This window comes from Phoca vitulina, unplaced genomic scaffold, assembly GCF_004348235.1.
Source record: "Phoca vitulina isolate PV1807 unplaced genomic scaffold, GSC_HSeal_1.0 scaffold79, whole genome shotgun sequence".
NCBI lineage: Eukaryota > Metazoa > Chordata > Mammalia > Carnivora > Phocidae > Phoca > Phoca vitulina.
The window spans coordinates 2,036,411-2,051,886 of record NW_022589782.1 but is presented as its reverse complement, the minus strand read 5'-3'; the positions used below and the strand labels follow the sequence as shown (position 1 = coordinate 2,051,886).

Sequence of the window (15,476 nt, the reverse complement as noted above, 5' to 3'; positions counted from 1 at the left end):
TAGAGTAGCTCCTCTTTCGTTGCCGGTGCCAGTGATGCCCTCGTCCTTACTGGCTAGGACAGTACACATTTTGTTGGCCTTTTTGAAGAGCCAACTTTTGGCCCTGTTAATTTTTTTCATTGTGCATCCATTTCCTATTTCAGTGATATGTGGTCTTTTTTATTTCCTTCCTTCTACTCCCCTTGGGTTTTCTTTGCTCTTCCTTTTTAGGCTTTTTGAGAAAGAAACTTAAATGATTTTGGATCGTTTTTCTTTTCTAATATAAATATTTTTTATTTTAATTGCAGTATAGTTAACATACAGTTTTATATTAATTTCAGGTGTACAGTGTAGTGATTCAGCACTTCATACATCACTAAATTTAGAGGTACAGATTTCTCCCCTAAATAATACATTAACTACATCTGAAAGTATTTTTTTTAAGATTTTATTTGTTTATTTGAGAGAACACAGGGGTATGGACAAAGGGAGAGAGAGAATCCTCAAGTAGACTCCCCGCTGAGCACAGAGCCCGATGCAGGGCCCTATCACAGGACCCTGAGATCATGATCTGAGCCGAAGTCAGACACTTAACCTACTGAGCCACCCACGGCCCCCCCCCCCAAATATTTTCTAATGTACTTTGTGATTTCTTCTTGGTTTCTAGTACTATTTCCATGTGCTTCATGGAGTTTCCCTCTCCCTGCTTGCATTTCCCATCTGTTCTTGCATGTTGTGCACTTTTTCCACTAGAATCCTTAGCATATAAATCATAATTATTTTAAATTCCTAGTCTGTTAATTCCAAAACCTCTGCCATATCAGAGTCTGGCTCCAATGCTTGCTTCATCTCTTCAGGCTGTGATTTTTGCCTTTTAGCGGGCACTGTCATTTTCTGGTGAAAGTCAGGCATAATGTATCAGTTGCTGGCTCCAGCCGCGTCTTCCATCCCCGGTAAGCTGTAAGTCTCTGTATTCACCTGCCTCTCCAAGGTGGGGGGCAGTGGTTTTGCCCTGTAACATCAAATCTGGGACGGATCTAAGAAAGGTTGTTGGTTTCCATTCAGCTTCTTCAGCTTTTGTCTTGTTGTGAGGACTGGAGTGACAACTTGGAGGTTCTTTACGTGTGGGATCAAAAAGGTGGGATTCTGCAGTGGAAACCTTTAGGAACTTGCTCAGCCCTCTCCCTTCCCACCCCTACTCCCAGCCTCCCTCACCCTCTGATGTCGGTGCTTTCTTATCTGGAGGAAGAGAAAGTCTAAAATCATGCTCTGGAATTTCTTTCTAGCTCATTTTCTGTGGCGGTCCCTATGATAGAAATGGAGAATCTAACTCTGTGGCTGTCAAGGCTGAGTCTGTAATTCGTACTACTAACCTTGCGGAGCTGTCTCAGGGAGGAGCCCAGCAGCTCTTCACACACCCACACAGTTCCTCATGTACAGACAGCACCGCCTGGAACCAGACAGGATCCCAGTGAGACGCCACTTCACATGCACCAGTGTGGTCGCAGGCTAGCGAGGGCCGGTGGGGATGGGAACCTTCTTGCCTTTGCTGGTGTAGATGCAAACAGGGGTGGTCGCTGTGGAACACGGTGGTGGTTCCTCAAAAAATTAAACCTAGAATTGCCATATGACCCAGAAATTCCACTACTAGGTGGAATATATGCCCAAAAGGATTGAAAACAGGTGTTCAAATGAAAACTTCTGCGTGAATGTTCCTAGCAGTAGCCAAGGGCTGGAGGCCGTCCAGATGCCCGTCCACTGAGCAGTGGGTGAACACTGGATGGTGCGCCCATGCAGGGGTGTTCAGCTAGAGAACGGAGGGCACCCACAGCTGCTACGACATGGGTGAACCGTGAGCGCGCGATGCCAAGCAGAACGGGGGAGTACCTGCTGCCTTCGGGGGTGACAACAGCGTCTTCAAACGAGGTAGAGCTGACGGTTGCACATCACCCCAAAGATGCTACATGCCACTGTGTTATAGACACTTGCTTTTCAGGATTTTGTTTTTTTATGTTTTATTGATTTCAGTAATCTCTACACCCAGTGTGGGGCTCGAACCCACAACCCCGAGATCAAGAGTCGCACGCTCCACTGACTGAGCCAGCCAGGCGCCCTATACACACACGCCTTTAAATGGTTAATTTTATGTTATGTGAATTTGACCTCAGTTGAAGAAAAAGAGAAATCCCGGATGAGAGGGCCCTGGCACTTTAAAGCGCTCACGGTGGACCTTTTCCTGGGGTCTTAATCACAGATGGGAAGGAGCAGCTGTCCCCGGGAACTGGGGTGGGGGACTTCACTAGCACGGGGACATCCCATAAGACAAGGACCGCCAGCGTGAGCCAGCCTCGGGCCAGCTTCTTCCACACCTGCACGTTCGGGGGCAGAAGTGCTAGGCCACCAGTGTCCTGGGCTCTGCCCCCACTTGACACGCTGTTAGGTTCACTTGCTGTAGTTTGGTTTCCATTTTGAGGGGTTGATATTTTAAATAAATTTTGTTTTTAATTATGCAAGATATCTGCATGGTTCCAAAGGCAAAATGCATTCTGAGACATCTAGCTTCTGCCCTTGTGTCTCCTCCCCTGTCCTCCTCTTCCCTGTACCTCATCATTTTTATCTGTTGCTGGTTTATCTTTCTGTGTCTCCTTTCTTAAATATACGCAGATAGCAACTGCTTTAATTTCCCCACCAATTCTTACAAGGAGACTTTGTTGTGCCCCTTGCTTCTTTCACACAGCCGTGTGTCAACCATCCGCTCTCCACGGCTGCATCCGACCCCCCGCGTGAAGATAACGTGCTTTGTCCAGCCAGCCTTCCTTCTGTCTGTGGACACGTGGGTTCTTCCCGGGCTTTTGATATTCTAGAGGTGCTACAGTGAATCTTGTACCTAATATTTTAGGATTGCAAATTAGCAACAATTTATAGGCACCCAGATTAAAATTTGAGAATCTCTATTTCTGTGATGTATATTAATATGATGCTGTATCTTTTTCCAGAATACTTTCACAGCTCTGATATCATTTACTCTCACAAGACCCCAGTGAAATGTCATAGGTATTGGCAAAGCCTGAATTCAAGTGAAAGGTTTCCTGTGGGGAGTTAGATAATTTTTTTTTAAGTATTTGTAGTTCTCTATTCAAACATTGTTTGGTTCGCATCTCTATAAAGCCAAAGTTATGTCTTAAATATGATATTTATAAGTAATAAAAATGAAAATCTGACCTTTGGAATACTTTGTTGTTGTTTCTAATATACAGCAGTTTTAAAATTTGTCTTCGTAATATGTTTAAACGAGTGAAGTAAACTTCCGAGTCCTCTAGCTCACCATTGACAAGCCCCGTGTCTCCGTCCCATGTGACTGACCCCATTTTAGAATACCAAAATCAACCTCACTGGGTCCAGGAACTATAGGAACAGCTCATGTGTGCAGAGATAGGATTCCAAACTGAAAAGGCACCGGCCCCAAGTGCAGATTCCTGTTTCTCTTTGTAACCGCCGTCCCTGCGCACCCCTCAGCCCGCGGCACTGGCAGGAAGTACTAGGAACTGAACCGAGGGTGTGGGAGAATGGGTCTCATCGCCGGCAGGAAAACGGGTGTGACCAGTCAACCTGGAGTATTGATCCTTTTTTTTTTTAAGATTTTATTTTTATTTATTCGACAGAGATACAAAGAAGGAACACAAGCAGGGGGAGTGGGAGAGGGAGAAGCAGGCTTCCCGCTGAGCAGGGAGCCCGATGCGGGGCTCGATCCCAGGACCCTGGGATCATGACCTGAGCCAAAGGCAGACGCTCAACGACTGAGCCACCCAGGTGCCCCTGGAATACTGATCTTGACGGCCTGGTCTTATGCGGTGTTGAAAGAGCCGAGTCTGTTCACTCACGGTCTTGAATTAGCTGGATGAAGTGTACAAGGTCAGCCGATGTCCACTGACGGGGCTGGTTCATAATGCAGGGACCGCCAGCACACGGACGGACGGGTGTGCAGGGGTGTGTCTGGTGATGGGGACAGAAGCTTCAAAGCAGCAGCGAGCCCGCTATGTGATTAGTCTGCAGCAGGTGTGGGTGATGGGTGCTCCCAGGGAAGATGTCATGAAGAATAGAGTCCATTTGCCAAAAAGCTCATTCTCTTTATGGGTGTGATATGTCCAGGCCCTGCCCACTGTCTTCCAGCCACATTTGCCCATCTGTGGCACAATTGCAAGCACCCCAAAAAGACCCGCTGCTGCTTGAAACTGATCAGCCCCCCTTCTCCACCACTAGCACCCCCCAGACTCGTCCCACTGCTGGTAATAAAAATGCACATTTTGCTGGGAATTGGGTCAGGAAAGCAGTCTGATGTCAAGCCTGTGCCTAGTAGCCTCTGAGCACATCCTAACAAACTTTTGTCTACTCCATGGATCCATGGTGTTATTAAAGAAGTGACTTAGATTTTCCGACCAAGGAGGGTTATAAAAAGCCCATTTCTCGTGTACTCTTTCTCGTTAGACCATGAGACTGCAGTGGCCATCAAGAGGACCCGGGGACTGTTTGGCCACACGTGATCCTCTTTTTGTAAAGGTGCCATCTTTGTCCGTTTGGTCTGCTGATAAACATACCTAACCTGTGATTTTGAGAAATATTCTGGAAGCTGGAAAGCCCAAGGTCAAGATGCCCGCAGACTCGGGGTGTGGTGAGAGCCCCCTCCTGGTTCATGGATGGTGTCTTCTTGCTGTGTCCTCACGAGACAGGAAGCAGGGGCCAGAGCGCTGGGGTCTCTTTTATTAGGGCGCTGACCCTGTTCATGGGGGCTCCACCCTGCAAAGCCGCGATGCCATGGCCCTGGGGGCTAGGTTTCAGCACATGATGGGGGCGGGTGGCACAGTGTGCAGCGGGTGCTACGGGGTTCATGCTGTGGTGGCCCCTTAGTTCCTGCCACTTGCCACTTCTCCCAAGACATGACTCCTTCCCCCAGTGTTGGCAATCTGTCAGAATTTAAACCTGGACGTTTTAAGGAACTGGTGCTCTGGGAACCGTGAAGCCCGTGCAAATGATCGTTCTGTAGGCTGCATGTCGAATCTGATGGCGTACCCCTCAGTCCCTGACGGTAAACCACAGCATCCAAACCATGGTTCCCACTCAGCCTGGCGGGGCCACGGAGTGTGGAGCTCAATGACTCCTTGCTGGTCCGAACGAGCTGATTCTCTTCCCTCCTTGCCTTGATGGGGGAGCTCTGTGTCCGGACAGCCCCAGGGCAGCTGCCGCAGGGACCCACAAGTTAGTGCCGAGAAGAGGCAGGCCTGGCATGAAACTGGGTTCCCCCTCCTCGTGCACCCCCCCCGAGCATGCAGGTGGTGGCAGCCCCGGATAAATCTTGTACCTCTGAAGGAGTGAAAGGATGCTAACATTTGGAGCGCAGGTGGGGGGACCCTGACTTCAAGCTCACTAGGGATCTTTCCATTCAAACTGGGACATACAGCTTTCTCACTTTTTTAGTACTTTATACTTAGCTCATCCTTCATTGTGTCCTCTGGGGCACTTTTCCTTTCACACCTTCACCGTTGGGGTGAGCACGCATGTGTCAGTGTTTCCCCAGGACAGTTGTCAGGCCGTGGTGACGGGACGTTGGCCAGGGCATCGGCGTGGCCGTGACTTTATGCCCAACCACACCAAACCCCGGTTTCTTTTCGCCCGGTGCCACCGCATGCCTCAGAGTGACCCAGGGTGGCCTGGGCTGTGAGGGGCCGCCACCAGCTGGCCTCCCGGTGTGCAGACCCCGCTGGCATCCACCGGCCCTCCTTGCACCTCCACAGAGTCCCTGAGTGGGGGGCAGGGGGGCTGAGAGAGACGTGGTTGTGGGGGAAGTCACGGATCGGGTGGGTTTCTCTGTGGCCCCTTCTTGGACCAGCTGCCTCACCCTGTGGAGATGGCTGTCCCCACACCCAAGCTGGTGTCGGAAGGGGACAGACACCGAAGGGTGCGGCTGGCAGATGGCAGAGGCGGGGTGCCAGGGAGTGGGGTGTCCGTCCTGGAGCCCCAGGTGCCATCCCTCCTGCCTGTGTGTCCCTAGAGCAGAGAGCAGACTGCGCCCACCGCACCCTGACGTTCAGGAGAACTGCATGTGCAAATCCTCTGTGCTAGAGTGTGAGTGATGCGTGTTTCTGTCCCCCTTAAAACTGTCTTGTCAATCCTCCAAAAGGCTGGAGGGATGTAAAACGGGACAGCTGACTCCCACTGAAGCAAATTGAGTCCTTACTGTCTTCCTTGGGGCCTGTTGGAGGCTGACTGGGGCAGAACTCCAGGGGTCAGGGCGCTGCTCCTGTCATTTTCATCTGTTTCCTTTACTGTTTTATATAAAGTCATAGGCTCGAGCCATAATCCCGCACCTTTCCGATGGTGTGTCCTCCGTGATGGTTTGGGCGTCAGCCTGCCGCCTGCACGCTTCTGTGTGAACGCAGGCAGACGTGGGCTTCCCTGGCGGGACTGTCCCCGGGTCCGCGTGAGGGAGCCCGAGCCACCAAGCGCCGTCCGGTGGTGCCTGTGGGAAGCCGCGTCCTCCGTGTGCGCGGGGCGCCGTGACTCGTCTGCCTTCTGCTGCTTGAGGGAAAATCGCAGCTATGCACTCACCCCGTCCTCTGTCCCGCTGCCTTCAGTGTTTGAACACCCTCTAAACGCTTCTCCTGAAACGGGGCCCAGGGTGACCATAAGGTGCACGTTCGCTGGAGAATGGTCTCTGTATGGGCGTTCAGGGCAGAGAACGTCCAGGCCGTGAGGGGTTCGCTGTTCCACCGCAGGAATCCAGACTGAAGGTTCTCGTTCGAGGCTGCGAATCACAGCCTCGAACAGACGTGGGGGGCAGCAGTGGGATGTTGGCCCCGTTTCCGGAAACTGGAAAGCGTGTGGTCTCAGGCCTGTCGTTGAAGATTTGCCCTCTCTAGAGACCACGCCCACAGTGCCCTGGGCCACCTTTGTCCAAGCAGGCCTGCTCACAGGGCCCTCACGTAAGCTTCTGGCTCTGGAGCGGGCCAGTGTGCGTGTCTGGAAAGGAAGGGTTAGCCCGGCCAGAGGGGCCAGCGCCCTGCCCGTCACCAGACTCAGCCGGGGTGCTTTGGAAACACAGTCTGAATTTGAATTCTAGAGAAACTGCATTTAAAAATGTTTTCAACTGTGTTTTTAATTTTTTAAAAATGCCTGTATGCTCTTAGTCTCTTTGCCTTCCCATTTATACAGTAGGGGGAAACAACACTCATGTGATTCTGTTATCATCTCCGAGTGGCCAAATCAGGGTTCTCCACCAAGACTGAGTCGTGCGTGTTTTTCCTCTGTGACAGGGTGAATCGGTGAAGTACTTTCTGGATAACTTGGACCGGATCGGCCAGCTGGTGAGTACAGACCCCACCCCCCACCCCCGAGAACTGTGAGCCAGGGTTAGGAAGCGTGTGCGTGGAGGCCGGAGCAGCCCCCGGCCCGCGGGTGTGTGCACCATCCTTGGGCGCCCTGCACCCCGCATCCGATGACTGTGGACGGGGCTGTCATGTCTTGCCCTCACTCAGCTCCCGACTCTGGGTCAGCGCAGACGGAACGTCCGTGCGTGGCGTGAGCATTCCCTCCTCACGTTCTCGCTTGGACTACCACAGAGGACACAGGGATTGTTTAGTGAACAGAGGATTTCCTTTAACGTTTTATGATGGGAAACGCACACACACACAAGGACAAATTGTCAGATGAGCCCCTGGGCCGCCCTCCGCCAGGAGCACACACATCCTTGCGTCGTTCCACAGTAACGGGATCCTGAATCCTGCCCGCAACACCACTGTTGCTCCTAAGACATCCGCAGCATTCCTCGATACCCACCGCCGTCCGGTCTGCTCGGGGATCTGCCCGCATGTCCCATCCGTGTTTTCCCGTGCACGCTGCTTGTTTGGCAGTTGGAATCCGCGCCCTCGTAAGGCCTGTCCTTCACAGTTGGGCCGCGTCACTCAAATGTCTTCTACTCTGTAGGTCTCTCCCCCGTCTTCCCTTTTCTCCCCGTTTATGTGGTGAAGTAGCTGGATCGTTCCTGCGGGGGGCCTCTCGCGCCGGTCGCTGTCCCCCCTGCAGTGTTAGCTCTCTGCCCTTGCTCCCGTGTGAGCGGGCTCTGGACCCAGAGGCCTCATCGCCCCTGTTTGGTTTCTGGCGGGGCCGCTGCCCGCGTGATTGTGCGCAGTGGTCGTGGAGGGTTTTAACGGCAGCGCCATGGTTGCGGAAAACTTCCCAGAATGACGTATTACGTAGATTGCGGACTAAATCTAACTAGCATCGCAAACCTAGATTAAATTAGTTCACAGTAAGTTTTGGGAACGCGCGTGCTTTAGAATTCAGGAAAGGACAGAGGTGGCCATGGGCAGAAACAGACCCGGGAGTTCCGGCAACCTGCCTCGGGCCAGGGGGCCTCTGCTCGCTTGAAACCAGCCCTTATTGCCTTCGCCTCCGTTCCGCGGCCAGTGTCTGATGGTACAGATGAAAGTGGCTTTTGGTGTTAGGTTCAGCTTCTCGCCCAAGTGCATTGGACTCTTGATCCTCATTTTCCCATGTTCTTCTTCTCCTGCTAAACTTTTCCCTTCTCCTGTATTTTACAGAACTACTTTCCTAGCAAGCAGGACATCCTGCTGGCACGGAAGGCCACCAAGGGCATTGTGGAACATGACTTCGTTATTAAAAAAATCCCTTTTAAGATGGTGGACGTGGGCGGCCAGCGGTCCCAGCGCCAGAAGTGGTTCCAGTGCTTTGACGGGATCACGTCGATCCTGTTCATGGTGTCCTCCAGCGAGTACGACCAGGTGCTCATGGAGGACAGGCGCACCAACCGGCTGGTGGAGTCCATGAACATCTTTGAGACCATAGTCAACAACAAGCTCTTCTTCAACGTCTCCATAATCCTCTTCCTCAACAAGATGGACCTCCTGGTGGAGAAGGTCAAGACCGTGAGCATCAAGAAGCACTTCCCCGACTTCAAGGGCGACCCACACAGGCTGGAGGACGTGCAGCACTACCTGGTGCAGTGCTTCGACCGGAAGAGACGGAACCGCGGCAAGCCGCTGTTTCACCACTTCACCACCGCCATAGACACGGAGAACATCCGCTTCGTGTTCCATGCTGTGAAGGACACCATCCTGCAGGAGAATCTGAAGGACATCATGCTGCAGTGAGGGAGGACGCCCCTCGCCCTCGCCCACAGCAGCCGGGCCCGCGGGGGGCTCCTCGGATCCGTGCCGCCCACGCCCGGCCCCGGAGTGCCGCCGCACTGGCCACGCCGGCCACGCTCCAGGCCCGGGGACACGGACACTCGGACGTTAGCTACTGAACCCGGGGCGTAGTCAAACTACTGAGAATCCAAGGGGTCACTTTGGTATTCATGCGTAATACCTAGTAACACAGCTTTCTCTCTCTTTCCAGAAACTGTATTCCTTCTCTGACACAGTTTAATCGAGGGTGGAGTGTCGGCGGTGGGCGTGCACACGCCCGCACACGCACACTCAGTGACGGCAGCACAAGCAGCTGGCCTTGCGGACGGCTTTCCCCGCTAACTTGCGAGGCTTCCGTGAGACAGACGAGCCCGAGAGCTTTGCCTCACGGTGGTCTGCGGGAGATCAGGCGTCTCTGCGCCACCTCCCAAAGCGCACGCGTTGCCTTGGAAAACCCTAGTGCCGGTTCCTTGAGAGACCCTGGTCCAGGCACCCATGATCTGGCCAGGGGCCCCCAGCTTTAGAGGGTGGGCGTGGGCTTGCCTTAACACCCCACGGCCGGTGCGCCGGCGGTGGGCATGCCTGTTACACGCACCCGCCCTCCCTCCCCCTGGCCTCGCAGGTGACTCTTCTTTCAAGTCCTGACACCTGCACTGGGCTGTATCCGCCTTCCCTTCTTTCGGAAGGTGCTAGAGCGCTTCCTCTTCCCCTCGGGGCTTCTGAACACTGGCAGGATTCCTAGCACAGCCTCTGTGAATGCCGCAGCTGACCTTTCAGAAAGCCCAGACTCTCAGAGTTTCTGCAGACTGCCACCACCCCGATGCCTTTGGACGGCCGGTCCCCGCTTGCAGCTCTGCTGGGAGTCTTGATTCTTACCGAGGTCTCTTGCTTCCACTCGTGTACACACGTCACCAGCAAACACTACCGGACATAGCTCTCGTCCGGGAGAAGGTGCCCAAGCCCGTGAGTGTGGACACGGGAGGACAGATGTCCCTCTCTGTGCCCTTGCCCACTTACCTTTGTGCAGGTGTTGCTCCCTGGCTGTCAGCACGTTGCATCCCAAGCTGGTCCCGCTGTGCGTTCCTCTCCTAGGACGGTCTGTCTGGTGTGTTGGGACTTTCCCCAGCATTGAAAAGGGAACAAAAAGAGCTTCGTCTAACCGGCACCAGACCATTACTGTGGCCCCCGTCCCAAGGCCGCCCTCTTCCCGATCCTGTGTCCCTTTCGCATCTCCCTCCTGGCTCCTTTCCAGCAAGCAAGATAAACAAGAATCTTGTGGCAGATGCTGATCCAGAAGGAAAGGGCACGCAACCTGCTTCTGAGTCATCCTTGTTATCAGTGTTCGTAATGAGGCGACAACATGAAATTCTTTCTCTTTTGGTGCTCGAGGCTTTGTGTCCGTGTATGTTGGAGTTTCGGTTTTTTTGGCTGGGAAAAAAACATTGCTGTTTGTGTACTGCTTCCTGGGGCTCCTCATAAACTGAAGGATGTGACCCAGGGTCAGTGCCGATGACCGTGGCTTAAAGGAAAAGGAGCACTCTTGGCAGGCTCCCTCAGGGTGGTCTGGGGTCCTTCCAGCCCGGTCCCCAGGGCGGCGGGCCCCCCTCACGAGTCACTCACTGTCGGGGCCTCACCAGCTGCCACTTACTGATGGAGGAGCCGTCACCCTGGCCCCGGCCGCTGCCCGCTGGCACTCGGGGTGCCTTGGGCTGGGCTCTGCCCGCCATGTGCACCACGCTCCGGCCCCTTTAACACCACGAGCAGGAGAGGCGGGGCTGCACGCTGAGCTGCGTGGGGGGCCGGGCAGGCGCCGCGGCCTGGGTCCCTGGGCGGACGGGGTGGGGGTAGGGGGTCTCTGAAGGCCCTGGCTCGAAGTTCTGGGCTTCATTGGAATCGGGGAAAGAAACTTTTTGCAAGGCTCAACTAAAACCATTCACAGCTTCCCCACACATAGACTGTAGTTGTTTTTTGTCTCCAAAACCTTCGGCTTTTGTATTTTTTTTATTTTAATTTCACTGTTATCCTTGATTATTGTCTTTTTTATTGAGTTGTTGGAGAAGCAGGAGATAGTCATGCCTCATCTATTATTGCAAAAATGTAACAATAAACTTCCTCAAAATAAGATCTTTCTTCATAGTTCTACTGTTTACATAGAAGGACACATGTAGGCTTTTCCCTGAAATACTCTTCTATTTGTAGAGAAATGGTCTCAAAGACTTTGCGTTCAGCCTTGTGATGTACGGAGATCTCCAGGATCTGTATTCTTGTAACGTTTTTTACTTCTTGGATAAAAGAAAAATAAGTCCAGTTATTTTAACTCCGAGATCCAAAAATACTCTCAACACAAGATCATTAGTTAGGACTGCCTCGCTTGGGCGTCCTGGGGACAGCGCACACGGACTCAGTGGGACTCGTGGCATGAAGGCGCCCCCCAGGATGCGCGCGGCCCACAGCTGGTTCACGGCTCCCACTTCACACCCCGCGGGCCTTGGTTGGCGGGCCCAGTGTGGTGGCGACCACCTTCACTCTGGGTGTTCATTAAGCTCTATCCTCTGCATTCAAGCCCAGCCATTAAGTCAGATTTTTAGTCCCCAGATTCAGAGCCCAACACCATCAATCCTGATTGTACTTGAAGGTTCACTACCCAATCATCGGCCTTTAATCCCGAAAGCGTGCTGCACGGAGCCCGACACACACAACTGTCTCGAGTACTGCTTTCCGTGAAAGCACCGGAAACACAACTTCAAAGCCAATAAAAGCATCTTGTACATAGAGACGGGTGTGTGCATGCGTGTGTGAATGCGTGTGCATGTCCGTGTGCGGCCCTCACGTGGCGTGAGGGCGGGAGGCCCCGAGTGCAGCTCTGAGGTCTGAGAGCTCGAGAAGGACCTGCTGCTGGACCCTTGACGTGGCCTGAGCCCCGCCACCAGAGGGCGCCAGAGGGAGGGGCAGGGGCAGGTGGGGAGTCTGCTGTCCTGACCCCCGAGGTTCTCGTCACACTGCAGTCTTTTCCAGAAGGAGGCACGTGGGTGCTGTCCAGCGGCCGTGGCCTGGGTGGGGCACCACGGTGTACGTTTTTGTGTGGGAAGGGCAGAAACCCATCCAGAGAAACACCAGTGATGGGCATGCTGCGTGCTCCGTGTTACCCCAGGGCTATGGGCTGAGCTCTGTGGGTTCCAGTTTCTTTTTTTTTTATTTTTTTTATTTTTTTTATTTTTTATTATTATTTTTTTTTTATTAAAGATTTTTTTTTATTTTTATTTATTTGAGAGAGAGAGAATGAGAGAAAGCAAGCACATGAGAGGGGGGAGGGTCAGAGGGAGAAGCAGACTCCCTGCCGAGCAGGGAGCCCGATGCGGGACTCAATCCAGGGACTCCAGGATCATGACCTGAGCCGAAGGCAGTCGCTTAACCAACTGAGCCACCCAGGCGCCCTTGGGTTCCAGTTTCAACGCGTGTCAGCGCCAGACGGGATGGTGATTCCCCACACTGGCGCCGCAGTCCGATCCCCCCAAGGAGCTTTGCGGAGGCCCCGGGCCGAGCCGCCCGGGCAGGGCCCTCCGGTAGGAACGTGGTCTAAGCGGATTCCTGGGCTCCTGGCGACCTCACCGTGCAGCCAGGGCAGAGGGGCCACCGAAGCAGGTGGAGCTCCTGGGGGGTTTCTCGCCGGCTGGAGTGTGTGCTCAGCTCGGTGAGAAGGCTGCTTCACCGTCTCACTCAAGGTCGCCAGCTCTGTCCCTTCCCGGGACCAGCAGCCCGCCTCCAGGGAACAGAGGTGGTTCCTGTGGAGGGAGCTCTGGCCAAGCCTTTCCAGCGTCGGGCAGGCTCCAGTCCTTCGGTCCCGTCTTCTCCGGGACGTGTGTCGGGTGCGCCTTGGCGGCCTCGTTCTGGAACGTCCCTGGAAGCTCGAGGAGCTGGCGTGTGCGGTTCTGTGTGTTGCTGACTCGGCATCGGAGCTGCGAGTCCTGGCTGGGGGTGGTGCTGGGCCTGCAGCTCGGGGGCCTGGCAGCCCTGCTTGGGGACACTGGGCTCCAGTGTCATTCACAAGGCAGTGCTGGGCCCTGACAAGAAAGCTGTCGGGTCCCCCGAGGAAAGGAGCTTGCTCGGTTCACGAAGACGGTTCCCCAGCTGCATGTGCCCTGTCCCCGCGCTCACGGGCACCCGATGTGCTGGTGGGCGCCCGAGCCTGGGGGGAGCGTGTGGGCCGAAGCTCAGGCGGTGGCTGTGGGTAGAGGGGGCCTGGGCCGCGAAGAAGGCCCTGCTGTCTCTGCAGTCCCCCTGCACGGTCTGACCCCCGCCTTCTGCTGGGGAAGGACAGGGCTCTCAGACTTGGAGGCTGCTTACTCCGTGGTGTTCGGATGGGGTGTTCAAATAGCTGGATTTGATCTCCACGCAGCGGCTGTTCTCTTCAGGTGACTCCGGGGGCTCCTTCTCTCGCCGGGCTTCCCTCCTTGGAGGAGAGTGCGTGTCTGCAGCCCGTCTGACAGCCCTGGCGTGGTGACGCCTCCGAGCCGGGCCTGGAGCTGCCGGGCCTGGAGCTGCGCTTTGTAAGCTCTGGGCTTTGCCTGATAAGAGATCGCGGAGCTGGCCCCCGTCCGGAGGCCGTAATCCCACATCCAGCAGGAAAAGCAGGATGCCAGCAGGAACAAGCGGGTTCTCAAGTATCTGGGCACGTGGACGTTCCCAGGGGCTGGGGTCCCAGTATGGCGGGGGTGGGAATGGGGTGGGCCCTTGGGGCTGTGGGTTTCCAGCCCAGAAGGACAGCACAGAGGGCGGCAGGCTCTCCTTGCTGATTGGAGGACGGGACGGCTGGGACGGCTGGGACGGCGGGAGGCAGGGGGCACCCTGCGGTCTGACCCTGCCCTGTGGCAGCTCACCCTCCTCGGATCTTACCACTAGGCAGCAAAACATCTTAAAATGTCATTTTGGGCATCTTAGCAGGAGGGACCTGAAGACCTTGCCCCTGGCTGACCATGAACGTGGCTCAACTGGAAAATGAGGTTCTCCATTTTCAAGCTGCGTGTAGAAGGTAGTTTTTCTCTTCAGAGGGTTTTCTGTTTTATGTCTTTGTACCGTGAACCAAAGTGAAACGCTAGAGCAGAGACTCGACGGTTCCTGAATGAGCCCGAATTTGCTATCAGGCCTGGGCATGGGCTCGCCAGCGCGCCGATGAGCCGGACGCGCCGTGCGGGGGGGGCAGCACTTCTCCGGCGGCTCCTGTTCTGTGACAACAAGGTGACAACAAGGGGCCGTTGTTCAGGCCTGTCACTTCGAGGCCTTTTTATTAACCGTGAATTTACTTTATTTTGTGTTTTTAAAAGCTGACGTATTTCCCCCAAGTGAACATAATCCCAGCCGTCCACAGCCACGGTGGAGTTTCCCGGTGGGAACAGCATTCCCCGAGGGCCTGCGTGGACCACGCACCGTCCGGTAAGGCTGCCCTGATGTCCGCTGCAGGGCGGGGAAGAGCTTGATGTCCTCCTCCCCCAGGGGACCTGGGACCTGCCCTGAGAGTCGGCCACGCGGTGTGGGCAAGCCGGGACACTTTTCCCAGACCCACCGCAGATGGGTGAGCAAAGCCCTGGCTGTGGTCTGGGGGCGGCGGGTGGGGGCGTGCTTCCGGGAGCACTCACGAGCAGCCCATGCAACTTTGGCCGTTTCCCCACCATCTGTCCTGTTTGGAGCTGAGCTCTTCTAGACTCTTCAACAAGCCTGCTTACGAAGGAATTTAAAACTGATCTTTCCGGGGCGCCTGGGTGGCTCAGTCGTTAAGCGTCTGCCTTCGGCTCAGGTCATGATCCCAGGGTCCTGGGATCGAGTCCCACATCGGGCTCCCTGCTCCGCGGGGAGCCTGCTTCTCCCTCTCCCACTCCCCTTGCTTGTGTTCCTGCTCTCGCTGTCTCTGTCTCTATCAAATAAATAAATAAAATCTTTAAAAAAAAACAAAAAACTGATCTTTCTGTGCATCTCTAGAATCAGAGCATCACCTCTGGACCTCTTCCAAATATCCTTTTTCTAAACTCCATTCAAACGACTAAAATTGGCAGGTTATCCTCTGACCCAATACGGTGTTCCACGCCCAACCTGCGCCCTGTGTGCGCCTTTCCTGCCCCACCACGTGGCCCCCGTGCTGCAGCCTTGCCCAGGGCTGGGCGCGCGGAGGACCGCGCGAAGGGCAGGGCTGCCATGGCGTCACGCTTCAGTGTTCTCTGTGGAAACCGAGCTCGGAGCCCACTCCGCCACGGGCACTGCCCTGGAGGTTCGCGCAGAGCCAAGCCTGCCCACGGGGCTGCCAGG

At 54.7% G+C, this 15,476-nt stretch overlaps 1 protein-coding gene across 1 annotated transcript in view; it reads left to right on the top strand.

The window, feature by feature from the left end:
* Window positions 1-11,951, top strand: part of GNA12 (G protein subunit alpha 12) — a 110,001-nt gene extending 98,050 nt beyond the window's left edge. The window contains exons 3-4 of the mRNA XM_032394007.1: window positions 7,287-7,337; window positions 8,574-11,951. Of these exons, the coding sequence (XP_032249898.1) occupies window positions 7,287-7,337; window positions 8,574-9,143 (621 nt within the window). The 3' untranslated portion in view covers window positions 9,144-11,951. The remainder of the gene's footprint in view (window positions 1-7,286; window positions 7,338-8,573) is intronic.
* The last annotated feature ends 3,525 nt before the right edge of the window (window positions 11,952-15,476 follow it).